Below are 27,634 nucleotides of genomic sequence, written 5' to 3'. Positions count from 1 at the left end.
GCTAAAAGCCATTGAACTGCACACTTTAAATGGGTGAATGGGTATGTGATTTATAGCTCAATAAAGCTGTTAAAAAAGAAAGCAAGCCCAACTGTGACCATTCAAACTCAAAAAACAGGTGAGGAGAGAGGTTTGAACTGCAAAGGACTCCTCCAGCATTTTCCTGTGTCCTGGAATGGCCCTAGGTACCAGCTGATGGCCAGCCCTCCTGACCACTGCCCACCCCGCCCCGGCCCCATTCAGCTTCTCAGAAGGCTGAGGCTGAGGCAGGACGGACCACACACGAGGGTGCTTCATGGAAAGAGAGGAGAGTTCAGTCAGGCGTCACCCGGTGGTGCGTTAGTGTCAACCCTACGTCAGCACATTCGACAGGCGTCAGGCTGGGGGGTCGGTTTCAGCATCGTCCCGTATAAAATACACTTCACTCTCAACAAAGGATACCTTCTCCATCCCAGACTCCTTCACGGCCTTGTCGACAATGTTTCGGACCTCATCCTCGTATTTGTGCAGGTTCAGCTGGAGTAAATCTGCCAGGGTGGTCTCATCTGACATTTCAAATTTCACCTGCAGAGGAAAACAATAGGCACATTTCACATTCGGTCACATGTTCTCCAGTTGAGGGACACCTTTGTCCTTCACGTAGAGGCTGGCGAGGGAGGAACCCAGGCCACGAAGCGGGTGTTGGGAGCTCCGTGACTTGGGCAGACACTCCTCCGGGCCTCTCCTCCCTGTAAAACTGGTAGCAACAGAGCCCACCAGTAGTGGGTTGAAGAGTGTCCTCGCAAACTCATGTTCATCTGGACTTCAGAATGTGACTTTACTCAGAAATAGAGTCTTTGGAGCTGTTAAGGATCTTGAGATGAAATCATCTCGGGTCAACTGCACAGAGTCTAAACCTGATGGCAGGTGTTTTCATCACAGAGAGGAGAGGGAGGTTTGAAATGCAGAGGAGGCCATGTGACCGCGGAGGCAAGGATGCGTCAGACGTGGCCACAAGCCAAGAGCCGCCTGGGACCACTGGAAGCTGGGAGAGGCAGGGGAGGGTCCTCCCCTAGATGTCGGAGGGATCATGGCTCTACTGACTCCTTGACTTCCAGTTTCTGGCCTCCAGGGCCACGAAAGAATACATTTCTGTGGTTTCAAGACCCCCATCATGTGGGGCTTTGTGACCGCAGCTGCAGGACCCGATCCATCTGGGGAAGCTGCCGGGTTAGTAACAGGTGTGGCTGCGTTACAGGTACTGTTACTCTGGTAACAATAGCAGGTATTTGCATGGTGTAACCCAGTCTTCAAATCTTTCTCGCTGTCACATAGACATTTCCAAGCCTGAATTCCAAGCCTGCCACAAAAAACTGGTTTGACCAACTGATGGAATTGAGTGTTTCTCAATCACGGTTGGGAAAATACCTGCCCAGGTCTCAACAAGTTCTCAGTGGTGCCCAATTCCTGGGACGTTTCTGTTATTTGTTGATCACTGCCCAGGGGTCTCTCCCAGGCCCTGGATGGGGTACATGAGCCTGCTGGCCAGTGGCCTCAGTACTCGAGACAATCCCTTCTGCTCACCTGTTTCTCCCCTCCCCTCCCCAAGGTCCAGGCCACACCCCACGTGCTCCTGATGCTGGTCCCATGATTCCCTAACCAGGGAGGTGGCTACCTCCTCTGCAGTCCTAGAACTGCCACTGAGCACCCAACTCGGCCTCCCAAACACCATGGCCTGTGTTCTTTCTTCCGCTACTGCCCTGAGAGCAGGGCCCGTGCCCTCAACCTCTCTGCTTCCTTGACATCTACGGGGGGGCCTCTGCAGAGTAGCCGTTCCATAGAGTTTTGTTCAATGTTTGCTGACAGTGGGGATGGTCCTATTCGCCTTCAGTGAGTGTCAAGGCCAGTGCCCCTCCCACTCCTCACTTGGGAACATCCCTGGGAAAATTTCGGTGCTAGGACCCTGTGCTCCTGGGGTACATGGGGGGACCCGGGACTATTCCTCCACCCCAAACTTCCTGAGCCCCGTGGACATTCACTGTTCATGCTACAACCAGTACTGGCTGCATAATTTGCAGGGCCTGGTACAAAATGAAAATGATGGGATCCCATGTGCAAAAGTTATTAATTAAGGAAATCAAGGTGGCGACAGCAGAGCCTCTAACCCAGCTTGGGGCCACCCTGAGCCCGGAGCCCTGTGTGATGGCCTGGGGTGCGCATGCGTGAAGCCAGCTTTGCCAGCGTCAGCCCCCCACGCCCGCAGCGAGTTCCCGAGGAGCACTGCCCTCCGCCCCTGCGTCAGTGTGGTACCTGGGTGGCCTGCATGAGCTGCTGCCAGTGGCGGTCCCGGATAGCGGGGTTCTGCAGCTCGCTCACAGCACGCAGGGACGTGATCATGTTCTTCACGGTGTTGTCCAGCCCCACGAAAGCATCCCAGCTCTTCATCTCCTTGTCCAGGGACCTCACGTCCTTGGCGAACTTCTTACAGTCTATGTCCATCTGCTCCACGTTGATGTTCTTCCACTTGGTGGTCTTCCAGTCGTCGATGCTGGTGTTGACCTGAGGTGGGAAAACGCCCACTGACTCCTCTACAGGTTCAGGAAGGCACCCGTGCCACCTTCCTGGCATTGCTCTCGGACAGAACAATCCAATGAGGAGTCTCCAGCACTAAGGACAGAGCTTGGTAAAGTGACCGGATACAGGGGGGCAAAAAGAACCCCAGTTCTACCATGACTGATTCAACTTAAAAGTCAGCAGTTAAGAGAGATTTTGGCAAAACATGGGCTTTGTCACTGCTCACCAGGATCTTGTTCTGTCCCATGTCTTGCTGAGGCCACAAAAGTTGCCCCAACCAATGGAATGAGGATGACACCTGTCACTTGGGGGCAGAGGCCCTGAGCTGCCAATGCTGAGCCCACAGTTCCCTCTACCTGCCTCGGCGGGTGTGGACACACGCACCGAGCTGAAGGTTTGCCTGGAACTGGAGTGTGGACTTGGCATGAACAAAAACTACATGTCTGTGGTTAACTACACAAAGATTTTGTGTTTTAGGGCTGTTTGTTACTGCAGAGTAACCTAGCTTACTAGTTGTTGTTTAATCACTAAGTCTTGTCTGACTCTTTGCAACCCCAAAGACTGTAGCCCACCAGGCTCCGCTGTCCATGCAGTCTCCCAGGCAAGAATCCTGGGGTGGGTTGCCATTTCCTTCTCCAGGGGATCTTCCTGATCCAGGGACCGAACCCAGGTCTCCCTCATTGGCAGGCGGATTCTTTACTACTGAGCCACCAGGGAAGCCCAACGTAGCTTACACGGACAAAGATACACCAGAGGAAATTCCACTCATAACAGGATGAAACAAGACACAGGAGGCACTGGGGGACCACCCTACCAACAGTGGAGGCAGAAACCCAAGAAGCTCCAGTCTTGAATTCGGGGTGGGCTGAGAATGGCTTGGGAGTTGCATGGGAGTCCTCGAGAGGGCCAGAGGTTGCTGACAGAGGCTTGGGGCAAACAAGCCTGATCTTGGTAGACGTTCTTGACAGAGAATGACCAACAGTTGGGGTGCTGACAAGAGACTGACTCTGCAAATCCTGAGACTTGAAGCATTAATCCCCACAGAAATCGATGGCCCTTTCTGGTTTAAGTTTAAGCTGCTTCTGTATCCTGTTATCGTAAAAGTACCCTGGCTCGTTTTTTGTCAATTTTTCTTGCAACACCCTGACCGGAAATGCTTATCGTTATCTCCTGGGAAAAGTAACCTGCGTTCTTGGGTCTGTGCTAAGTGATATTTATCAGGGGACAGTGCAGCTTTCTGAGCTGACTCCACTTATTGTTCAGTCCTTGCCTGGAGAATCCCCGGGACAGAGGAGCCTGGTGGGCTGCTGTCTGTGGGGTCGCACAGAGTCAGACACGACAGAAGCGACTTAGCAGCAGCATTGTTCAGTCAGGTCACTCGAGCACAAGACACTTGAATTCAGTGAATTGCAAAAAAAAAAAAAAAAAGTATCTAGAGGCTTTGATGGATTCTCTCCCTTTGGGGGTGGTTGTGATGGAGCCTGTGGCTCCAAAGATTCTCCCCCACTCCACCCTCTATGAGAGATAGATTAAGTACAGTCAGGATACAGACATTTACATTATCTTACTAAGATGTAATCTAAACAACATACATGACAAGACAGGGCTCGCTCCCGGGCAGGGACGCCAGACACTGCTGCCAGGAGGGGAATCCTCCCCGGAGGAGCTCACAGGGTAGATTCAGGTCTACGTGTAGTCTGAGAGTTTTCTATCTGAAGAGAGGAGGATTTGACAGATTCTGAAGTTCATTCAAGAGCACAAAGAACTAACACAGACTTAGAGAAGGAACTTAAGGTCACGGTGGGTGGGGAGGGAGGGATGCGTTGGGAGTTTGGGGTTGACAGGCACACACTGCTGTATTTCAGAGAGATAACCAGGGAGACCTCCCCGGCGGCCCAGTGATTGGGACTCTGTGCTTCCACTGCAGAGGGCATGGGTTCGATCCCTGGTCAGGGAACTAAGATCCTGCATGCCACACAGTGTGGCCAAGAGATTAAAAAAATTAAAATCAAGGCATTATCTATTTTAAAAAAAGACAGACAACCAGTAGGGACCTACTGTATAGCACAGGGAACTCCTCTCAATACTCTGTGATAACCTAAATGGCAAAAGAATTCGAAAAGGAACAGATACATGTATATGCATAACTGAATCGCTGTGCTGGACACTGAGACACAGCACTGTTAACCAGCTATTCTCCAGTGAGGGCTTTGTCGGTGGCACAGTGGTGAAGAACCCGCCTGCCAATGCAGGGGATGCAAGTCCAGTCCCTGGGTCGGGAAGATCCTTGGAGGACAGCATGGCAACCCACTCCAGTACTTTTGCCTGGAGAATGCCATGGATGGAGGAGCCTGGTGGCCTACAGTCCATGGGGTTGCAAAGAGTGAGACACGACTAAAGCAGCTTTGCACGCATGCACACATACTGCCATCAAATAAAAAATTAAAAAAGAGAAGAACTGAAATATCTTTGGAAATAGAGGCGCCAAAAGGCGAGACCATGGGGAACTAACACGTGCCCACCTGCTGTGGACACTGTCCTGACCCTGGGGTGGAAAGTGAGGCTTCCTACTCTTGTGTTTAAGAAGAGGGGCTGCCTCCATCAACCATCAGAGGTGGGTCATAGGGGGATAATGGGAGCCATGCCCTCTTGGTGCTGGGATGCTGCCCGTGGACCCCTCTCCCACCTCCCCCACCCACCCCCCAAGCCAGAGTGGCCCCTCACCATGATGATCATGTCCCAGAGCTCCTTCAGCAGGCGGACCTCTTTGTGACAAGCCTTAAGCTGCTTGTAGTCTGGGACGCTGACCTCGAACAGGCTCCCGGACTTGCACAGCGCATCCATGATGCTCTCCATGGCCGCGATGCTCTTTTGTTGCTGTGGGCATAGGAGGAAGCCAGTGAGCGGGGTGCCTGTGCTCAGTGGAGCCTTCCCCCTCTGCCCCCAACCCCGTCATGTCCCAGTGACCCTCAGAGCTGTCAGCACACTGTACTCCGACCCCATGCACACAGGAAGGCAGCAAACTTTCTAGTTGGGGGAGCAGCGCCTTCCCATCCGTCCCCCCAACCACCCCTGGCTTCTCTGATGGGGCCTGGAGGGGAGGGCCCATAGGATGGCTGAGCTTGCCTGTCTGCGCGTGTGCGCGCGCACACACACACACACACACACACACACACACACACAGCCCCAAAGCTGGTCCCATCGAGGCCGTGTTTCTGGGCTCACGAGAATGACAGCTTGAGAAAAGATGGGTCCCCAGAGTTACCACCCCATCTCCTCCTTGAGCAAAAATACCTTACTGAGGGACTTGTAGGGGTCGGGGTCGCTGAAGCTGAATGGGGCTTCTTGCCTGAACCTCTCTCTGAACTCATGCTGCTTGAGCTGCGGGAGGACCATGTGAGACGCTCAGGCCCCCCGCCCCAGGGCCCGGCCATGGTGGGAGCTGCAGCCCGGCCCTCCCACCCCCGCCACGCCACCGTACCTCGAACTGCTGGCACTTCCGCCTCAGGATGCTGACCTCGTTGGCCTGCAGGGGCGACACGTTCTGCTTCACCTGGAGGGCCAGCTTCTTGGTGTTTGTCCACTGCTCCGGCAGTTCCTGTGCAGGTAAAGGCCAAGGACCACTCCCTTTTCTGCTCTTTTTAAAAATTTTTCTAGTGTGAGATCATTACGGACTCACGGGGAGCTGCAAAAATATCACAGGGAGGGACTTCCCTGGTGGCCCAGTGTAAGACTCTGCGATCCCAAGGCAGGGTGCCGGGGTTTGATCCCTGGTCAGGGAACTAGACCCCACGTGCTGCAACCAAAGATGCTGTGTGCTGCAACTAAGACCCAGTGCAGGCAAATAAATCAATAAATAAGTATTGGAAAAAAACAGCACAGAGAGTCCTGTGTGCCTCCCCGCAGCCTTCTGCAGTGCTGGCATCTTGTACAACTGAGGCTCAGTGGCCAAGCCCGCATCGGACCCTGGGTGTTTCTGTGAACAGATGACGGAACTTGTTGGGTTTTACCCTGTTTTAATCTCAGTCTACCTGTGAGTGTGTTGTATGCGCACATGTGAGTGCATGTGTTGCAGGCAGGTGTAGCCCCAGGCACTTCTGTCTCATGTATAGGTTCCCATAACCCCCACCACAATCCACATACCTCGCTGTTTGTCACTGCCAGGGAACCGTCCTGCGTCAGCTCTTTCCATCAGCACCTACCCTGCATCCCCAGCCTGGGCAGCCACTAACCTGTCTTCCCTTCCTGTAGTTTTGTCGTTTCAAGAATGACTTTATGGGGAGGGAGGTGGGAGAGGGGTTCAGGATGGGGAACACATGTACACCCGTGGTGGATTCATGTCAACGTATGGCAAAACCACTACAATATTGTAAAGTAATTAGCCTCCAATTAAAAAAAAAAAAAATATATATATATATAAAAGAATGACTTTAGCAATCAGATGAAGTTTTGTATTTTCCAAGTTCTCCACACTTGAGCAAATATTGTACTTACCGTAAAATATTTTAAAGACAAAAATCCCAGCCCCTAATCTCTTTGCCCACAGATAGGTATTGTCTTACTTTCTTCTACAATTAACTAACAGTCTTTGTTGGCGGTGGCATGTCTCAAACATTTATCAGGATTTTTACCACCCCACTTGCCCTGTCCACCGCCCCAGAGCTCCTGGGCCTGGCCACACACACTTCTAATCCTGGTCCTTACTGAGCCCTGGGCAGGGGGGAAAGGGGCCAAACGTGACGTGCTCTAAACCAGGGCCTGGGCAGCGCGAGAGGTCATCACAGCCACCCACACCACCCTGTTGCTCCCTCTGCTGGGGTTCTTGGGCACTGGCTGGCATCCGTGTCTCCTGGCACAGGGTGTCAGGCCTGTGTGACCAGACAGAGTCAGGGCAGAGAAAGGGAGCAGGTAGAGGCAGCCAGGTCTGGGAGGAGACAAAGCTCAGGGGGTGGCTTGACCCTGCCTGCAGGACCCATCTCCTCTGTCCCTCCCTTCCCCCACCCACCCCAGCCGCATACACAGATGCATTGGCACCAACATTGACATCCTGTAAATCAGCCATAACGTGCCAGGCTTCTTCAAGTCCCTGCATCCCCTGCTGTGGCCCCTCTGCTCCACGGGTATGGAGCTGCCTGGGAGCCTTCTCCTCCAGGGAGCTGATCTCTCTCACAGCCTCGCTGCTGGCCCCTAATCTTAGCAGGGTCTCTGCAGACCCTGTTCTTGGTCCACCGTCCCTCATGCCCAGGCTCCCACTGGCTCAGGAGGTGGCGTGGGACATGAAGGCATTTCTAATCCATTGAAACACCAACTAAATGCAGGGACTATTCCCCTCCCACCCTTGGGAGGCAATCTCCCTGTCCCCTCGTCTCTGGAGAGCCTTGTCCTCCCACCCCACTGTTCCCCAGGGATCTCAGGTCTAGAAGAGGAGGTTTGGCCCACAAGTTCCGGGTCACAAGGGCCCACCCTCCTCTGGCCCTGCCTCGCAGGGCTCCAGCTCCCCTGACAGGGCATCTCAGTCCCATCTACCTGCAGCTTCACGTGCGTCTCCTCGGGCATCTCCTCCCCGTAGGACTTGAGCAGCTTGATGGTCTGCTTCAGAGGCTCAAACATGTTGTCCGTGGCCGTCTGCCTCTCCTTGACCTTCATCAGATGCCCCATCACTTCCACGAGGCCGTCATAATCCCCCTCCTTAACGGGCTTCGTTAAGCCCATCCTGGCAACTTTCATGAAGGCTTCCAGGTCCGCGAGGCTGGTGGGTGTGAGGCCGCATGTGATGGGCGCCCCCCGCAGGGGAGGGCCGAGTCCCTGTCTGTCTGGCACCCCATATTTCACTAGCTCAACTGGTCGGGGAGTCCCAGGTAGGGTCACATCTCAGGGTGGCCTTTGCAAGGCCTCCTGGATGAAAGAGCGGGATTACATGTTCTCGGGGCCCCTGGTGACTCCCAGCCCACCACCGCCTGTAACTGCACAGGTACCACCCTTGAGTTTCATGCCAGGCTTCCCTGCCCAACTCAGGGCTCCTAAAGGATTCCTTGTTGGTCAGACATAGTAAGTGCCCAGTAAAGAAGCAACGATCGAGGAACCAGGGCCCCTACTCCCCGCCAGGTGACACCTTCCTGCTGGGACCCACCCTCTGTGGGGCCACTGGTCTCTAAACCTGACCTTCAGCTCCACACCCGGTTGGCTGGAGGCCCTGGCACAGGGCTCCCCGGGGTGTGGTCAGCGTTGGGCCGGTGGGGGTGGGCCCGGGGCAGCGGTCCTGGTGCCCACCTGTTGATGACGTGGTTGCCCAGGTGCCGCTTGAACATGAGGCTCCAGCGCTTGATGGTGTTGAGGAGGGCCTGCTTGAAGGGGCGGCAGTCACACTGCAGCCAGCCGTTGAACACCTTGGTGTTGTCGCACTTAGACACCTCCTCGTACAGCTTCTCGTAGGAGTCGATCTGGGAGGCAAGGACCCGCTCAGCCATTGGGCTGCTGTGGTGGGGCCAGCACAGCGCATGGGAGCAGGGGAGGCCCTCGCAGTGCACTCCTTTCCTTCTCCCAGCCCCAGCTGATGGCCCCTGCAGCCCAGAAGACTATTGCTGAACGCGGATACAGGCTGTCAGAAAGGGACATCACCGGGTGAGGCCAGCAGGGCTTCTGAAGGAGGGCGTGACTAAAGTTCCGAGGGGTGCAAGGGGTCCCGGGTGCCACGGGGCACCCTTAACTCCACCAGCTTTGTGCTGCTGCCTGTCCTAGAGGCTTTCAAGATCGGCAGCCAGCTGTCCCCACCCTGTCGTGGGAAAGACTGTGTCCCCTACCCCAAGCATCTCCCCTATGGCTAGGCCACCCTCACCAAGCTTCAGGAAAAGACATGAAGGTCTGTAAACTTATTACGTTTTCTTGTGTTCTAATATATATATATATATTTTGGCCACTCCATGAGTTTTGAGGGATCTTAGTTCCCTGACCTGGGAGCAAACCCAGGAAGAGTCGAGTCCTAACTGCTGGACCACCAGGAAATTCCCATCATGCTCTACATTCCTGATGCTTTGGCATTGGTGGCCTTGCTGACCCTGGAGGGACAAGCCTGGCCCTCGTCACAGGCTGGCTCATTCCTAGAGATAGCAGACAATCCTCCCCCGCCGCAGGACAGCGTTGTTTCATGTGCAAACAACGAACCAGAGTCCTCACCCCGATTTTTACCACCTGCTCTCACATTTTAGGCCACTGTCCACCTGCTCAGGTATCACCCAGGGGGCCAGGTACCTGACAGCCTGAGATAGCCCATACACCCCTGAGTCACTGAAATGATTCAAACTAGCCCATCCGAAGCCGGCTTGCCCTGCCTTGCTTGCTCCTTCCCACGAGGACTCTAGCGCAAGTTCTCGGTCACGCTTTCCCCTCATTCTCTGTCTCCTGACACTGGTGCCCTGCTGGCAACACCCGTGGCCTGGAGTGCCCCCTCCTTTTGGGAACCGGGGGTCACAAACCCTCTTTTCATGGTGGCTGTCTGCTGGTCTGTTGGTCTCTCCATACTTGAATAATAATAAAACCTACATTTAAAAAAAACATTCACCCAAGTTTTCAATCAAACCCGGTGCCCCTCCACAGCAGTGGGGGCGGGGAGGGCGTGGTTGATTCCAGGAGCGAGAAAACCGGTGGGCAAGGTCCACACACACCTGCTGCTGGAACTGGGCGAGGGTGGGCGGCGTCTTGGGGAGGGTCTCCTCGGGTCGGCTGTCCAAGTCCTCCCGGCTGATGGCGCGCCCGTAAGTGAGGAAGTTCCTCATGAACTCCTGCGGGTCGTCCGTCCACAGATAGGAGTAGCGCTCGAAGGAGTCCTGGTACTCCTCGGCCTCCTTCATGGCGCTGATGACCAGGTTGGAAATCTCCTCCCGCATCTCTATGAGGTCCGTCATGTCTTCCAGGTCGGTCTGCAGGCGGGCAGGAGGGGAACAGACAGGTGAGGGCTTCGCCCCGTGGGCTCCCTGACCTGGAGAGCGGTTCAAGTGTTGGCTCAAGTGTCGCTAACCTCCCGAGATGAGAGGAGGGGACACATGCCCACTGGCGGCGTTCTCCCATGTGAAGGTACGCCGGACGTGACTTTTTGCCTGGCAGACCCCAGGACGACTCACGCATAGCTTCATTCATTTAGTAGTTACTCACCTGCTGTGTACACGCGGTGGGAGGGGGCACTGGGAGTGTGGACAGGGCTCATGGGGACGTGGATAGTCCTGGGCTGGGGTCACAAGTTTATCAGTAAATCAAAAACTGAGTCATCATGACTCTCATCCTTGTATCCAGGTGTAGTGGGGAGGAGCTTGGGGGACACCCCCTGAGAAGTGATCGTCGGTCTGGGAGCTGATGGACGGGAGGTGAAGAGCCAGAGAAACAGCAAAGGGCCTGCGCTGAGAGGAGGCACATATATGAAGACCTGAGTGGAGACCGCATGGACGGCTGCAGCAGGAGCACGGGAGGCCCTGGCTGGACAGGCCTTTTGCATTTCAAGAGACAGAAAACACAATCCAAGTTGGTCTTAGCGAAACGGTAGCGATTGGCTCCCGTAACTGGAAAATCTCAAGGTGGAGGGTGTGTATCAAACATGTTTTTTGAAGTTTCTCTATCTTAACAAGCATTCTTGCCTAGAGAACCCCGTGGACAGAGGCGCCTGGGAGGCAGCAGTCCACAGGCCCACACAGACTCGGACACGACTGAAACGACGCCACAGCAGCAGTAAGAGGTTGTGGCATCTTAAAAATCTCGCTGGGAATCCCCTGGCCCTCCAGTGGTTAAGGGCTCAGCACTCTCACTGTTGCAGGCCCGGGTTCGATCCCTGGTCAGGGAACTACAAATCCCGCAAGCTGCCTGATGTGGTGCAAAAGAAGAAAAAAAAAAAATCTTGCTGGCTGGGGAGAGACGGCCCCCCTGCAGGGCCAGCCACTTCTAAGAGAGCAAAGGCCTGGGATGGGGGCACGCCTTGTGCAAACCAGACAAACTCCCAATCACCTCCTTTATCTAACCAATCCACATATCCCAAGCCCGTGTTTCCCCTACTCTATTACCCCAGCGCCAGGTACCAGATAACCGGAGATGACCCTGGGGCCTGTCTGGAGCAGTTTCCCTAGCTCTACCAGCCTCTGGCCTGGGCTTCCCTCCATCCTCCTCCTGCCTCCTGATCAAACCTGCTGCTCCCTACTTCGCCCCTGAACGGCCGACCGCGCCTCTCCTTTCTTGGGGAGCTGTGAGCAACATTATGTTTTCTATCAGTGGCACTGACCTCTCTCTGTAGTCACTCAGTTGCCTCGATAAATTAAAACCCTGCAAATGAGACCAGGGCAGGGTGTGCTCAGCCTGGGGTGTGGCCGGGTCACCGGGACCGTTATTCTGCCTTGCTCTGTTCTGCTGCATCATGCGAGGACCCCAGGGCGGGTGGAGGAGCCCCAAACATGCGGCCCTTCAGATTCTAGAGCCACATGTCAGGCTCCGGCTCTCATCAGCCTGTGTTGGTCCCACACGTCTGTGCCTGAGTGGACCTCTGGGGGTGTGGTTCACTCTGTGCTAAGCTCCAGAGCAGCTCGCCATGTGCACTTGGGCCTGGAACACTACCTCTGTGTGGCTCAGGAATCCTCAAATCGTTCTCTCTGCCTGGGAGTCTCCTACCGTCCTGCTCAACTCAGAATGCAGCTCAGCTGCTCTGGGGAGCTGTCCTTAACCTGGCCAGGTATTTCCTCCTGTCCTCACATCACTACACATACCTGGTCCCTGACAGCACAGAGCATCTTGCTGGAAATGTTTGTTATTACAAATAATACACACCCGTCATCAAGAAGTTCAAACAAGGCAGAGCATATGAAACAAAAAGCCCCCTTTACTTGCCCTGTCCCCCCGCCTCCCTCGCCCCCATCCTGTCTCCCAGAAGTGAGCACTCTTGACAGTTTGGAGTGTGTCCTTAGGAAGACAGGCCTTTGTTTGCTTAAATGAATGAAATCACATTCTAAACATAGTTCCGCAGCTTGATAAACACTTGATAACACACCACGAGCCTCCTTCCATCCCAGGCTCCCTTTTGTGACTCATTTAGATGCCTTTGTCTGGATGGGCCTGAAGCTACTGAAGGACTCCTGTATTTGATGGCCATTTAGGTCTTTTCCAATGTTTGCTTAACTGCCCCACAAACCATGCTTCAACAAGCACACCCCTCTCAGACCTCCCCCTTCAGGGAGGCTGAATCTCCCCCGCCTTTGCATCCCCAGGATCTGATCTGTGTTTTAGGTCGTGGGTGGGTATTTAATGCATTCAGAGCAAACGGGTGTGGGAGCCAGTGGAAGGCACATTTGTCAAAGAGCCTGCATGCTCAGAGGATCAGACTGTAAATTATGGGAGGGAGGAAAACGGCAGGAAGTGGGGCGGGAAAGCACACTCGGCATCTCGCTGTAGGTGGGGAGGTGTTGAGGGAATGAAAACCAGGTTGACCAAGGACAGGTCCACTCTGGCGAGAGAAATCGGGCCACCACCCGCGGGGAGCCTGGTAGAACGGAAGCCCCTGGGATCCTCATCACACACGGGACCACCACCATGAAACACACACACACGACCAAGCGCTGCCGCATCAGTAAGGCGATTCTGACCCCGGGTAGCAGTTGGTGGCAGGGAAAGTGGTGGGGCCGTAACCAAGCCCAGACTGACCTTATAGTGCATCCTGCCCTTGGCCAGTCTGGGGATGAGCTTGGCTGCATTGTAGATGTCGGTGACCAGACTCCCGATCAGTGCCAGGAAGCCTCGGTCCCCACCCACCTCCAGGGATGGATTGAAGACCAGCCCATCGTCCTCCAGCTCCATGCGGACCTCGAACAGCGGCGCGACGCTCTCCTAAAACAGGGTGTTACGGGGTCAAGGCCCTGCCCTTGGCTAACCGTTCTCAATGCCTGATGTTCACCCAGGCACCAGACAAGGTCTAGGGCTGGCTCCTGCTGGCTGGGACCGCTACCGAGAGCACACTCCCCACCAAGGGCCCATGAGCTGGGACCGCTACAGAGAGCACACTCCCCACCAAGGGCCCATGAGCAAGAGCTGTGCAGCCCAACGCAGCACCACCAGGCCAAACGCAGGCTGGGTGTCCAAGCCAGATGGAGCAGCAACGACTGAGTGCTTAGGAGACCCACTACCTGCGTTCAAGCCCATATCTGCTACTGACCAGCTGTGTGGTCTCAGGCAAGAACCTCAATATTGTTTCCCCAGATATATAAAATGAGCAGACTTGTTTCATAGAACAGAGGCAATTGTTGTCCCCATCTCTTTGGGTTACCGTGGGGATTAGATGGATAGTTAACATACAGAGCGTGTGGGGCAGGGGCGGGGGGCATCCCAGCCAGGCAGGATGGCCTCTGCTGAACTCCAGAAAGGACAAGCCTCACGTTCCACAGAGGTCCTGCTTACAAAGTGGGCACACGGTAACCCTGTCTGTTCCTGGGTCCTCCTTGTGAGGTTGCAGATCCTAGGTGTGGCCTTGGGTGACAGAGGACAGGATGGAGCCCACCCAATGCACCAATAAATCTCAAGAGTGCAGGCCGAGGCCCACAGGTGCTTGGGACCTGCTCCATGGCCACTAACCTTCCTCCAAACGTAGTCCACACTGGCCCTGTGGTGGCCAGCTCAAGAGCCCCCTGGCTGTGTGACTGGGGGAGACTCTGCACTAGTGTCTGAGTGAGCTAAGTGGGAGAGGTCAGCTGTGATGAACTCAGTTGAGCAGACTTTGCTTGAGACTCTGTCTTGGGGGGGCCACTCCTACTGGTTGGCCACTTGCAAATACAGAGCCTCCCTGGGACTTTTTAGGAAGGACAGTGTGTTATCAGGGGCCTCATCAACCATTTGACGGTGACTGCTCTCTTTGTAGGGATAAATACTACACATTAGCTACCTTCGTTGCTGATATTGCATTGCTATACCTTGCTTGCTGAGTCTTTCTTGTTGTTTAGTCACTAAGTCATGTCTGACTCATTTGTGACCCCATGGACTGTAGCCCTCCAGGCTCCTCTCTGTCCATGGGATTTCCCAGGCAAGGATACTGGGGTGGGTTGCCATTTCCTTCCCCAAGGGATCTTCTCCACCCAGGGATTGGACCCACATCTCTTGCATTGGCAGACAGATTCTTTACCACTGAGTCACCAGGGAAGCCCTTGGTGAGCCCTATAGCTAGTAATGCCTTCTACTTTCACCAACAGACTCTGGGGTCTGTTGATAATCTGGTGACAACTGCCCTCTGCACCTGTGTCGGGGTGTCTCACTGTGGTGCCCACCACCCTCTCCTGAGAGTGAGCTGAGTGGGCTTGGTCTCTGATCTTGCCTCCTGGGCAGTATCCAAAGTCACTTGGGAGCCCCTGTAGTGAAAAAGACACAGGCAGGGCACAGCTCAGGGAGAACAGGCCAGGATGCAATTAACCAGCAAACCCACTCTGCTGACCTGGTTTAAGCTTCTGCTCGATTTGGCAGAGGGTGGAGAGGGTTGGATGACGCTGCCAACAGGAGGGTACATCCCACCCCCAGGCTACAGGAGGAGTGGCCAGCGGTGCCTGCTTTTCCTCAACCGACAGCAACACAGGTCAGCTCGGCTCTGTGGCGGTGTGCTTAGCCCATTTATGCTGCAGCACATTCAGGGTGACCAGATGTCCTGGGGTGCAGGACTTTCAGATTTGAAATCAGGATAAGTTTGTCACCCTGGGCAGATTTTAATAAGTCTGTTCTTTCATCAGGAAACCACAGATTATAGATTCCAGTGTAAACCTTATCTCATATTTATAATAGATATGTATGTGTACGCATATACATAAATCTCACGCCTGTCACTTACATCTGCAACCATGTTGTCCATCAGGTAATTTAGAGACTTGCGAATGAATTGGTCAAATTCATCTAAGACCATGCTGTCAATGTAGTTGATGTAATCCTTCCAGGACTGGCTTGTCGTATCTGCTCTGAAGAGTTCTGCATTTTCCTGCAAACAGAACCACATGGCTGCTTGCTGTTTCACTGGGTCTACCTGTTTCCTCTTTAGTCAATTTATCCAATGACTTTCTGGACTACCCTTGTCCTCGTTTACACGCTCCACACCCAGAGGTCTGATTTTGGCTTCCTGAATGTGCCAGGCTCTTCCTAGGTCAGTGCCTTTGTCTAGGCTGCTCCTTCCCATTCATGCCAGGTATGACCTGCTTCTCCTTGACCCTCCTTGATCACCACCCCCATTCATCTCAGGTTTGGCTCCTGGCCCTGCCCCCCACCTGCATTCCCTCTAGTGACCCATTATTTGTGCCTGTGATGACACAGATGACAAAGCTGAATTATTGTCTTTAGTCTGTACCTCCCCTTGATGCCAAGCATCACGAGGACAGGAATTGACTGTCCTTCACACCATTATACCTCTGGCACTAAGCCAAGTGTCTGGAGCAGAGCAGGAACTGGTGGATGGATGGATGAGTGGGTGGATGGATGGATGAGTGGGTGGGTGGGTGGATGAGTGGGTGGGTGGGTGGATGAGTGGGTGAATGGTTGGATGGATGAATGGATGGGTTGATGGTTGAATGAGCGATGGATGGTTGAATGATATATGGGTGGAAAGATGGTTGAATGGTTGGGTAGGTGGGTAGATGAATCTATAAGACACTGAAAGTTACGAGGAAACACGAAGTTGAACACGACCCAGCCTGTACCCTCAGGCAGTTACATTCTAATAGGGAAGACACGACACAGGCTTAAATAGCTTCAGTGTAAGATAGAAAACAATGCTTCACAGGACTATTATGGGAGTCGAGGACTCTAGCAAACTTATGTGATAACAAAGCCTCTTCCTGGCCCTGAGCCAGATTTCTCTCTCCCGTATTGTTTCCAATACATCTGAGAGTGTTAACAGGTTAATCAGTTAACTCTTTCAAGTAACCTTTTTGCTGTTTAACAAGTTAATTTACTAGGACCTTCTGGTACCAGAGCAAAGGAAGAAGAGCTGGAAACAAAGTATTTCTTGGCCTAGTCAAGTCACTCCACTTAGTAAGGACCTTCTGAGCAATGATTTGACCATAAGAACAGCTCAGCAGACCCTCCTCCTTCAAGGTGGCCTGCTGGTCCCAGATTCAGCTATCCCCAGGGACCCTGTAGAAATATGTCACTTGTCCACACCGATTGATGTAGGGGGAGGAGGCTCTGACATCCTTAGAGGAGGACAGACATGTGGCCAGAGGATCGGGCTTCCAGGTGAGCAATCAGCAGAGTCTGCTGTTATAAAATCAGACTCCTGGATTAAAGGTTGCAGACATCCGACGTTTTATGAAACCTCCAGCCCGTCCCCACCCTGCTCCTTCCTCCCTGGCTACTGAAAGCACGTGGACTCTCTAAGGCCTTCCCAGGCATCTCCTCACCGCGACCATGGCCTGGATCTTCAGGCCAGCATCCTTGACCGCAGTGTAGCGCTTGTTGAGGTTGGCCACCCTCCCATCCAAGTCTAACAGGGCCTCTTTCTTGTTGTCCTTCCTTTCAAACATCGGGTTGGCTGACCAGTCCTGGAGGGAAAACATGAGCAGGAGAAAAGCGCCTGGAGAAAAAGCTTCCAGTCTCACTCCTTCCCAATACACCTTTAGGAGTAAGTGTTCCCCGCTGAGGTGGGCCTCACAGAGGCTGAGGGACCGCCAAGCACTGTTAGACAGTCTTAAATGATGTGACTCAAAACTAACAGGGGCCTTGTGGGACCACAGAGAGACCCCTGGGCATTTCGCCCCATCAGGCCTGGAAGGAGCCTGCCTAGGGAAAGCAGTATCTGACCCTCTCATCAGGAACCACAGGAGCTGGAGGTGAGGGGACATGGTGACTGGATCCAGAGACGTGTGTGAAGATGCTCAGTGTCCAGGACAAAAGGGACACAAGGGAGAGAATAGTGACTGTAGGAAGTGCCTGGGGACTGGGGAAATGCTGCTGTTTCCAGACTGAAATCTTCTTGTGAATCCAGGGAATATTAACAAAAGGAGACACACGTCTGGACACACGCTGGTGATGTGTCTGAGCCCTGATTACGACCAAGGACTATCTGCCTCTGGTCAGAGAGAACAGGGACAGCAAAGGGAAGTCGTACCACAGTCAAGTTTTTTCAACATCGTGGCTACAAGAAGGGGTGGCTGCAGCCTGAACTGTGTCTCCCGCCAGATTTATATGTTGAAGTCCTAATCTCTAACACTCAGGATGTTACTGCATTTGAGAGAGGGCCTTTAAACAGGTGATTCAGGTGAGGTCATTAAGATGGGTTTTAATCCAATACCACTGGTGTCCTTATAAGAGGAAATTAGAACACAGAGAAACTGTGGTGTTGAAGACTCTTGAGAGTCCCTTGGACTGCAAGGAGAACCAACCAGTCAATCCTCAAGGAAATCAGTCCTGAATATTCATTGGAAGGGCTGATGCTGAAGCTGCAATACTTTGGCCACCTGATGCAAAGAGCTGACTCATTGGAAAAGACCCTGATGCTGGGAAAGATTGAGGGCAGGAGGAGAAGGGGACGACAGAGGATGAGATGGTTGGATGGCATCAACCAACTCAATGGACATGAGTTTGAGCAAGCTCCAGGAGTTGGTGATGGACAGGGAAACCTGGCGTGCTGCAGTCCGAGGGGTTACAAAGAATCAGACACAACTGAGCAACTGAACTGAAGAGGACACAGGGAGAAGCAGCCATCTACATGCCCAGGAGATAGGCCTCAGGAGGAACCGAACCTGCTAGCACCTTGACCTTGAACTTCGCACCTTCAGGACTGTGGGACAATACATTTCTGCTGTGTAAGCTGCCCAGTCTCTGGTCCTTTGCTATGGTGGCCAGAGCAGATGAATATAGAGATCTTTCTAGACTACTGAAGGAAAAGAACCACATCAAAAAATCCTTTCTTTGGACAAGCTAGGTGAGATCCAAAGAAAGAGCTTAAGACAAGCAAGGACTCAGAAAGCAGGTCATCAACACATCCTTTCTGAGGCAATGACTTGAGGAAATGGTCTGATCAAATGAAAATTGAATCAGAAAAAAGTAGGGTGGGCAGTGGCTTTTGCCTACAATTTATTGAGTTACATCTAAGTGGATGGTGATGAAATGACTGTGAACTATAATGCAGGAAAGAGTTTCATACCGAGATAAGCCAAAGGTATCTCAACACAGATGAGATGCTTTCTAATGAACAGATTATGATGGCCCGTGGCAGGTGTCTGCAGATTTGGGCCTTGATGACAGACCATGTTGGGGAGGGGGTGCCAGGGAAGGCTGTCCCCCAGTTTTCTGGATCGGGCTTGAGAGAAAGGACCCATGGTGGTCTTCACTGAATGATGAACGTGTTTCCAGCAGGGCTGAGTCTTAGCACCTCTTCCCTGACTGCACCCTCATTCCTGGTATCCGCCTGGCAGAGGGCGTGGCCCCCATGTTCACTGAGCTCAACAGAACCAAATGGAATGGAACTCTGCAGAACGACCTGGGGCTTTTCTGCCCTGGAGCTACCCTGATGTCACCGTTCTGTGGCCCTGAGCCTCACCCAGCAGGTCCCTGCTGCCCTGGGCACTTTACGTGAGCATCTCCGAGGGGCCCGTTTCCTCAGGACTCTGTCCCAGGTCCCTATTTAAGCCCCACTCTGGGGCTTCCCAGGGGGCACTAGTGGTAAAGAACCCGCCTGCCAATGCAGGAGGCATGAGACTCGGGTTTGATCCCTAGGTGGGGAAGATCCTTTGGAGGAGGGCACAACCATGCACTCCAGTATTCCTGCCTGGAGAATCCCACGCACAGAGGAGCCTGGTGGGCTATGGTCCACAGGGTCGCAGAGTCGGACACAGCTGAAGCGACTTAGCACGCACACGCACGCTGTGCTTTGCGGGTTACTCACCTTCATGGCCTGGGAAATCCCCTCGACGTTTTGCTTTGCTTTTTGTATTCTGTTCTGCAAGTTGTGTAGAATTTCTCGCATCTCTTGAATATATTCAAACACACCTGAGAGAGAAGCATGAAGGGATCTTACAAAAGGAAAGATTTAGCAAAGGCTGACTTGACAATCATTACTGTAACACAGCTCTGGGCAAGTCCCCCTGCCTCTCTGGAGCCCGAAGCAGAGAAAATGGTGGAGAACTTCCAGAAAGGCAGCACTGAGGGGTAACACACACCGTTTGTCCCTTTGGAATCAGGACCTCCCCATCCCCAAGTGGGCGGATCACTGATTCCACAAGAACTCCAGATGTCCGACGGGTTGGACCCCACCTCCGTCCCTCTCACCCAAGTTTAACTCAAAGGGAAGCAAATATTGCCTTCACACCTTCGCCATTCCAGAACAGTGTCGTCTCAGCATTCAATAATTTGACATCGATTGCTTCCAATTCTGACTTTATCAGTGGAAATTCTACGTCCTTTACGGTGGTCTTTATCTGCAAAACAAGGGCTACAGTTTCAGGGCATTTGTTCCAAATGCATGCAGATTTAAAATTGTCTCCTGGTAATGGTGCTTATTACTCAATACCAACCAAACCAGCTACCATTAGTGTGATTTAACTGGGAATTATGTGCACAAAGTTCAGGAGATTCCAACTTTTAAAATTATTTTTTTTTATCATCAAGGATTTATGTATATGCTTAACTCTGAATCACTTATGTTATGGGATGGAAAGAGGAGGAAATTCACTAATGCAAAAACAACGTGTATATAATCCAAAACTTAAAAAATCTGGCTTGTGCTCAGTTGCTTCAGTCATGTCCAACTCTTTATGACTCTGTGGACTGTAGCCCGCCACGCTCCTCTATCCATGGGATTCTCCAGGCAAGAATACTGGAGTGGGTTGCCACGCCCTCCTCCAGGGGATCTTCCCAACCCAGGGATAGAACCCGAGTCTCCTGCATTGTAGGCGGATTCTCTGCCACTCAATCACCGGGGAAGCTTAGAATCATAAAAAAAGGAAATCAGAGGAATCAGTATGCCCTGTTTAGTACTTTTCGACAGCTATGTTATAAATCCACACCTTTAGGGCATTTTTCCCAGACATCCCCCTCACCCCATCCCCAGCAGATTCTTTAAAGCTTTACCATCACCCTCCCCACTCTCGCCTAGCTCAGACATTAATGCCTGGGGTCTCTCTCGACAACAGAAACTGTGTTAAGAATAAGAAGTGCGACGTTTCTGGGGCATTTCTCAGAACATCGCCTGGGCCGTGATCATCGCCTGGGCCGTGATCTAAAGCTTGAAATGTGATTATACGGAGGAGGTCCAGGATCTGTGGAGAAGCTGTTCCACTAGTTAAAGCATCAGGGTGAACTGCAAGGGAGGGTCCACACAGGCTCGATCTGGGTCTGCCCCGAGCTAAGAAATTCATGTAACGCTTGAAAGCATCAGTTCACAGAATAGAAAAACAGATGGAGGGTGTACACAGTTTTTTTAAATATAAATTATTCTTTTAAATAATAAGCACCATTTGTGTGCTTCAGAACATTGTCCTATCTGGTAACATTTTGATTTACACGTAAGGTTCTCAAGGATAGGTCTATATAAAGTGAGGGATGTACATAGAAGTTAAATTGCATGTAGATGCTATTTGCCTTTCACAATAACCCTTGACATATACTTAGTACTTTAAATGGAGCCCCCTCCCCACCTTTGTCCTCCTTTTCAAACAATTAATCCCTAGAAAAGGTACAGTATGGGCAGAGAAATGAAGCTTAATGGCCATTACCAGCGGACAGCAGACAGAAGTAAAAGAGAGCACGGACAGGATTATAAAGTGAGTCAATGTGAAATCTTGATTCCATTTATCAACCTTTGGATGTTAAAAGTTATACCAATAGCCCAGACAAGAGCTAAATATTATTACCCTTTTGTGATTGCCCAGAGTAAACAAAGCTCACGGTGACGGGATCCACTCAGTATGCCCTGTTTAGTACTTTTTGACAGCTATGTTATAAATCCACACCTTTAGGGCATTTTTCCCAGACATGCCCCTCACCCCATCCCCAGCAGATTCTTTAAAGCTTCACCACCACTTTCCCCACTCTCGCCTAGCTCAGACATTAATGCCTGGGGTCTCTCTCGACAACAGAAACTGTGTTAAGAAGAAGAAGTGCATTTAAAGGCAGTATCCCCAGCCTTTTTGGCACCAGGGACTGGTTTTGTGGAAGACGATTTGTCCACCGATGGGGATACGAGAAGTGGTTTTGGGATGAGTCAAGCACTTCACATTTACTGCGCGCTCTATTTCTACTATTATTACATCAACTCCACCTCAGATCGTCAGGCATTAGATCCTGGAGGTTGGGGACCCCTGATCTACGGGACCCCAGGAGCATCACTAGAGAGGGGAGCCAGTATCAATAATAAGGATCATTGTAGACACTTAGCTCCAGGTCCTAACATTGCCTAACATTTGTCCATTCTTGTCTAACATTTTTATTTGAACAATGTCATTCACTGCTGAAGCTAACATGCTTCCCCAGCATGTGCTTGGTTGGGGTTTATTTGGAAATACAGAAGTGGAAGATAGTTTTCTGTTTTATTCTAATTAATATTTGTTGGATTTTTTTGTTTGTTTCTGATTGCATCATTGTAAAAAAAACCCCAAAGACTCTTGCACTGAAAGTAACCCATGAACATTTTTCCATGTGACTGCATCTCTAAGGCTTCTGTTTTTCCTAAATGCCATGGCTGGGGGCGCATTCTAGGGAATGGATGAATATGGCCTTCTTTGAGCCTGAAGAAAGTTGATTCTGGAGGGAGCTAATTCAAGGACATGCACTTAAGGCAGACCCTGGGATTTCATGGTTCACAGGCCACTCTCAGGGCCTCTCTGGTCATCTGCTCCCTTCCTTCTGCAGCCCAAGTTTCTGCTCGCTCTTGTTTCTCTGCTGCCCCAAGACTCCAGTGGTAAATGAGGCTGGGACCCTATCCTAAATTCCCAGGGTTCAGGCTTCCCGGCTGATCCAGTGGTTAAGAATCTGCCTGCCAACGCCGCGGACACAGGTTTGATCCCGGTCAGGGAAGATCCCACATGCCGTGGGGCAACTGAGCCTGTGAGCCGCAACTGGGGAGCCCATGTGCCACATCTACTGAAGCCCACGGACCTAGCGCCCATGCTCTGCAGCAACAGAAGCCACCGCAACGAGCAGCCTGAACACCATAGCTAGAGGAGGCGCGTGTACAACAACGAAGACCCCGCACAGCCAGAAGTAAATAAATATTAAAAAAAACAAATTCCAGGGTTCAAGGAGAGAGAAACTTGCTGGCCCCTTTTGGATGAGGCATCATGGTAGACTGAATAATGGCCCCCAAAGGTGGCCACTTCCTAATTCCCAAGACCTGGGATACTATGTCACGTCGCCTTTGGCAAACAAGAGGGTTTGCAGCGTGATTCAGTTAAGGACCTTGACGTCAGGTGGGCCCAACTGGATGGCAAGGTCCTTATAAGACGAAGCCGATAAAAACAAATGAGAAGGGAGTGTGATGACAGAAGTGGAGGTGCGGTGATCCGCGGGTGGTGTGACGTGGCCTCCAGCCCAGGAATGCGGGTGACTCTAGGAGGTGGAAAAGGCAGGGTCAGGGATTCACCCAGAGGGAGGCTCCAGTCACTTTCACGGAAACATACTCCATTCTACTCCACATGGGGCTCGTACACCTTTGTCCTAAACGAAACCCCCCCCTCCCAGAATGCGGCGAATAAAAACCCAATGTGGCACCAGCTCACCTCGTTGTACCAGCCGACGATGAGCTCCAAGTTGCCCACGAACTTCCGGAAGGTTTCGTACTGGGAGAACAGGTTCTCGGCGCTCGTGGGGATGTCCTTCTGGTGCTGGAAGTTCAGGTACTTGACCTCTCTCAGCACTGCCACCAACTGAGGCAAGTGAAGAGGACAGAAGCGGTCAGGTCTCATGGCACAGGGCTTGGCAGCACACGTGCAGGTCTGTCCCTGGGAGGCTTCTGCAGCCCCCAGGGGGAGCTGAGGGGGAGGCCCACCTGGGGGACAGGCTCTGCTGGCAGGATCAGGATGCTGCCTTCCTCAGCTCAGTCCATGACCCCCTCACCTGCCCCCACCTTTCTTTGAGGTACCGATCGCCACCTCCTCATGTGTGACCTGTTACGCTAGTTTACTCCTCCATCCGCTCTTCTCCTGACCCTTCCTCCACTGCCTGCCCCCTCAACCCCTGCCCTTCTCGCTCTGTAGGAGGCAAGCTTCAGAAGGACAGAGATCTTTGTTGGTTCGCTAATTTATCCCCAGCACTTACACAAAGTAAGTGCTTAGTAAATGTTTGTTGAATGAAAGAATGCATGTTAGTGGAAGAGACGGTTTCAGAGGGAAAGTCACATGTGGGGCCCCTGCCTTGCTGAAATCACTGCTGACTTCACGAGCAAGGCTGACACACTTGTGTGGGGCCATGCTTGTGGAGGTCCAGACTGCTCCCACTTCTGCCCTAGCACATGGCTAACCATCCGATTTTAGCCCCAGATGGTGAGGATTCCCTCCAGCATCCCCAGCTTGACCAGGGGGCTTATTTATTCAAATCCTGCAAATACCTTTTTTTTTTTTTAATTCTCAACCTGATGATTCCTCTTGGGACCCTATGAAACGTGGCCCAGCTTTAAAATAGTACTATATTTTAGTACTATATTCAAGTACTATATACAAGCTATATTCAAGGATGCTATGATTGTCTCATATCTCAAACATACCCCAGGCACACTTCAAGCAACACTTCGATAATAAAGCTTTGGGGTAAATGTGACATAAACGTCAACCCCACAGATTTGTGCTGTCGGGAGGAGGGGGTGAGCCTCAGAGCCGCCTGAGCTTGCCCCGTGAGGAAGCAGACGGCACCCACCGCTTTGCTGAAGTTGACGCGGATGAGGTTGGTGACAGGGTCCCGCTGGATCAGGGGCTGCCCCAGGTTGAAGTGGCAGTCCTTGTCCACCCCCGACACCCACTGCTGGTAGATCCTCTCGCGGTAGCTTCTCAGCAGCTCCATCATCTCGTCGTATTTCTGGTAGACTAGCTTGGCTTCCACGCTGGACATAACCCTGGAATCAGAGTTAGGGGGAGGGTCAGATACTGTCTCCCACGGGGCCTCACTGGCACCCCAACCGAGGCTTTCAGACCCCGGGGTGTTGCAGCAGCCAGCCAGCTCTCTCGTTTCTTCCAGGTTGAGACCCTGAACGTACAAATGGATGATGCCTTATGTAGGTAGCATCTAATCCAGAAGGTCACATGCTAACCCTTGTAATATTGGCCCCGAATGGCCATGACTTGATTCATAACCTCCAGCTTCCCTAATTCCTCTCTTCTCTTCCAACTTAGGACTAACCAGAGAGCCAGATACGCCTTCCAACCACACTCACAGGACACCCTCCTCCTGTCCCCCAGCTGACAGCCTCCCTCGTCCTGCTGTGAGCTCTCCTGGTCCTCCGCCTGCCTTCTGGCCTCTGCCAAACATGAGTGATGGTGGCCAACTCCCTGCTCTGGCCAGCTACTCAGAGTAGGGGGCATGCGCTGTGGGGTCTCTCCTGGGACCGTGCCCTGGGAAGGAAAGGCTTGGCGATGGGAGGCGTGGGCCTGCCTCAGAGTGGGGACAGAGCACCTGACCCCACTCCCCGTGGCCACGGAGGAGCACTGCCGGCCCAGGGCCATCACTCACGGGTGGTCGATGTGCTTGAGGTCCCGCATGGGCGCCTCCAGCCTCTCCTGCAGCTCCAGGCTCCACTTGAGCTGCCCGGCCACGGGGGGCATGTTTTTGTGGATCGGGGGGATGTTGCCATCTGCTGAGGCTGCGATCTGGGCGTCATACAGGATCTTGGTGTTGTCCAGCTCAGTGTCAAACAGCTCCAGCATGACCGAGTACCTGGGCACCATCTCAGCGAGAATCAGAGGCCGTTCCAAGAGGCCCCCACACATGTGCAGAAGCTGGAGAGAAACGAGAGAACCTCCTTTGCTGGGGGCGGGGCCCTGCTGGGGGGACCCGTCCCCTCCCCCATGCCTGGCATCACCCACGGCTTGGACACTCTGTGCGGTCAGCCTTCAGAAGTGGGAAGACATGTGCCTTCAACACCAGGAAGTTTCCTCTGTGTAGCAACTGGCTAATCAGCTGCTTCTATGATTTCTATCTTGATGTATGCTGGGTCCCCACATACTCAGCTGATAAACCAACAGTACAAACTAGGTTCAAGGTCTAGAAAAAGATTTGTTTCAGGACCGGGAGAAATCAGGGTTTGGGCAAAGAAGATTTAAACAGTTAAGAAATACCATTTAAAAAAATTGGGGGAGAAAAGCAGCTCTCTATATAACCAGGGCTTGTGCTACAACGGGATTGAGAAATATCTTCATGACCAGAATTATTGGGAAGACCACTGATCCTCAAGGACCCACCCAGGCAAGAGAAACCACTCGGGAAGCTTGTTTTGCTCTGAAAAGTGCTCTGGAGAAAAAGAGGTGAGGGGGAGGCTTGTCTTACACTACGTGGGGTCCCCAAACCACTAAACTCGCCAAATGCTGGTATGGGGAGGAGCCCATAGGAGCGTCCCGGGGCTGCCATCGCAGAGCACTGTCAACTGGGAAGCTTCAACAGAGGACTTAATTCTCTCACAGCCTGGAGGCAACAAGTCTTAATCAAGGTGGACAGAGCTGTGCTCCCTCTGAAGGCTCCAGGGGAGAGTCCCTGGGTGGCCAGCAATCCTCGGCTTGTAGACCCTCTGCCTCCTTTGTCATGGAGCCATCTTCCCTGTGCATGTCTGGCCCTGTGGCTCTCCTCCTCTTCTGACACAGACCCCAGGCTCACTGGATTAAGGCACAGGAGGCCAGCAGGAGGCCCTCAATGAACATCTCAATTACATCTGCGGAGACCCTATTTTCAGTAATTCACAGGTCCTAGGGGTCTGCACCTCAACACCTCTCTAGTGGACTCAGTTCAATCCACCAACCAAGGGCCCCATGCTCAGCCCTGGGTTGAGCAGGTGGAGGTGGCAGTGGGGATGGGGTTCAGATACTGTGCGGGTGCCCAGGGCAGGAAGTGCTGACTTCCAGGGAGCGCTCAGCCCTGGGGCTTTGCGGAGATTACAGGGAAAGCTTGGCACATTCACAGGCCGTGACACCAGAGGTTCAAGCACGGGCTTCCAGAGTCCTCAAGGAGCTGGGACAGCTCAGGTGCCCATGGCCTATCAGCCCAAGCACCTCGACCTGATTACTCCAGCAGGGGTTGTCACCTCGCTCTGAGGGCAGTAACCATGCCTGAGCACCCTGCATGAAGCGAACTCATCGCACTGAGGGTCTGCAACTGCTACACACTCACACTCACTAAACAAACGAAAAGCTCATAGAAGAGAATAAGGGAGGATCATCTGGGTGTTTTGGTTGCGGTCTTGGGTGGCATCAGAGGGTGGCTCAAGTTGGGACATAGAGGCGAGTTTCTTAAAAAATCCTCTCGCAGTGGTGGGAAGCTTGGAGGCAGCAGGGGCCAGGGCTGTGCCTGAGCACTGGGGAAGGGGCCCTTACTGCAGCCTGCAGAGAGTAGCCATGTGGGCTGGACAGTGTGACACGTGCCGGATGTTCAGGAAGCTCCCAGCCAGCCAGGGGTCACCAGGGGAGAAGTCCCTGTGCCTGCCTGAGCCCCTGGGCCCTGAAGGCCTGGACCCAAGTCTCAGATTTGCCCTAGTTTTAGGTATGAAAACTAAGACCACTACTGTGTCTATAAGTGGCCTTTTGGGCAAAGGGTGGAATAGTGGCTGCTGAGAAAGCAGGAGAGATGTTTAGGTCCCTGAAAGTCAACGAGAGCAGCAACTGACTCCCGGGAAGATGCTGTGACCCCAAGTTGCTAACCACGACTCCCTGCAGTGGCCGGGGGGGAGGGGCTCCCCACACATGAGGTCACCAGTGTCGTGTCTGAAGACTGACACAGAGCAGTTGGGAAAAGCACATTCTATTGCTTGACAACCCTCTTGACTTTTTTCCTCTCTCTTCCCTTCATTTCACGCTCACATGTTTTCTGGCCCCTGGCTTCTGGGAAGGAGGTTAACTTCATTCTCTGCCAGGAGGAGGTTGTGTGGAAAATTGCTCTAGAACCTTCCCAGCTGCGTGTGAAT

General features: G+C 52.7%; 1 protein-coding gene across 1 annotated transcript in view; it reads right to left on the bottom strand.

Moving 5' to 3' along the window:
* DNAH17 (dynein axonemal heavy chain 17) overlaps positions 1-27,634 on the bottom strand; it is a 93,693-nt gene that overhangs the window by 56,002 nt on the left and 10,057 nt on the right. Inside the window, exons 11-26 of the mRNA XM_027518330.1 lie at positions 25,198-25,463; positions 24,388-24,583; positions 23,256-23,402; positions 19,850-19,958; positions 19,427-19,530; positions 16,941-17,081; positions 15,383-15,526; positions 13,222-13,404; positions 10,215-10,469; positions 8,824-8,993; positions 8,080-8,302; positions 6,035-6,151; positions 5,848-5,934; positions 5,278-5,430; positions 2,290-2,538; positions 442-564 (exon numbers count right to left, since the gene is read on the bottom strand). Of these exons, the coding sequence (XP_027374131.1) occupies positions 442-564; positions 2,290-2,538; positions 5,278-5,430; positions 5,848-5,934; positions 6,035-6,151; positions 8,080-8,302; positions 8,824-8,993; positions 10,215-10,469; positions 13,222-13,404; positions 15,383-15,526; positions 16,941-17,081; positions 19,427-19,530; positions 19,850-19,958; positions 23,256-23,402; positions 24,388-24,583; positions 25,198-25,463 (2,667 nt within the window). The remainder of the gene's footprint in view (positions 1-441; positions 565-2,289; positions 2,539-5,277; positions 5,431-5,847; positions 5,935-6,034; positions 6,152-8,079; positions 8,303-8,823; positions 8,994-10,214; positions 10,470-13,221; positions 13,405-15,382; positions 15,527-16,940; positions 17,082-19,426; positions 19,531-19,849; positions 19,959-23,255; positions 23,403-24,387; positions 24,584-25,197; positions 25,464-27,634) is intronic.

The sequence above is a fragment of the Bos indicus x Bos taurus genome, chromosome 19 (genome assembly GCF_003369695.1).
Source record: "Bos indicus x Bos taurus breed Angus x Brahman F1 hybrid chromosome 19, Bos_hybrid_MaternalHap_v2.0, whole genome shotgun sequence".
NCBI classification, from domain to species: Eukaryota; Metazoa; Chordata; class Mammalia; order Artiodactyla; family Bovidae; genus Bos; species Bos indicus x Bos taurus.
Note: the sequence above shows the minus strand (reverse complement) of the source record. Positions and strands in the feature narration are given on the sequence as shown.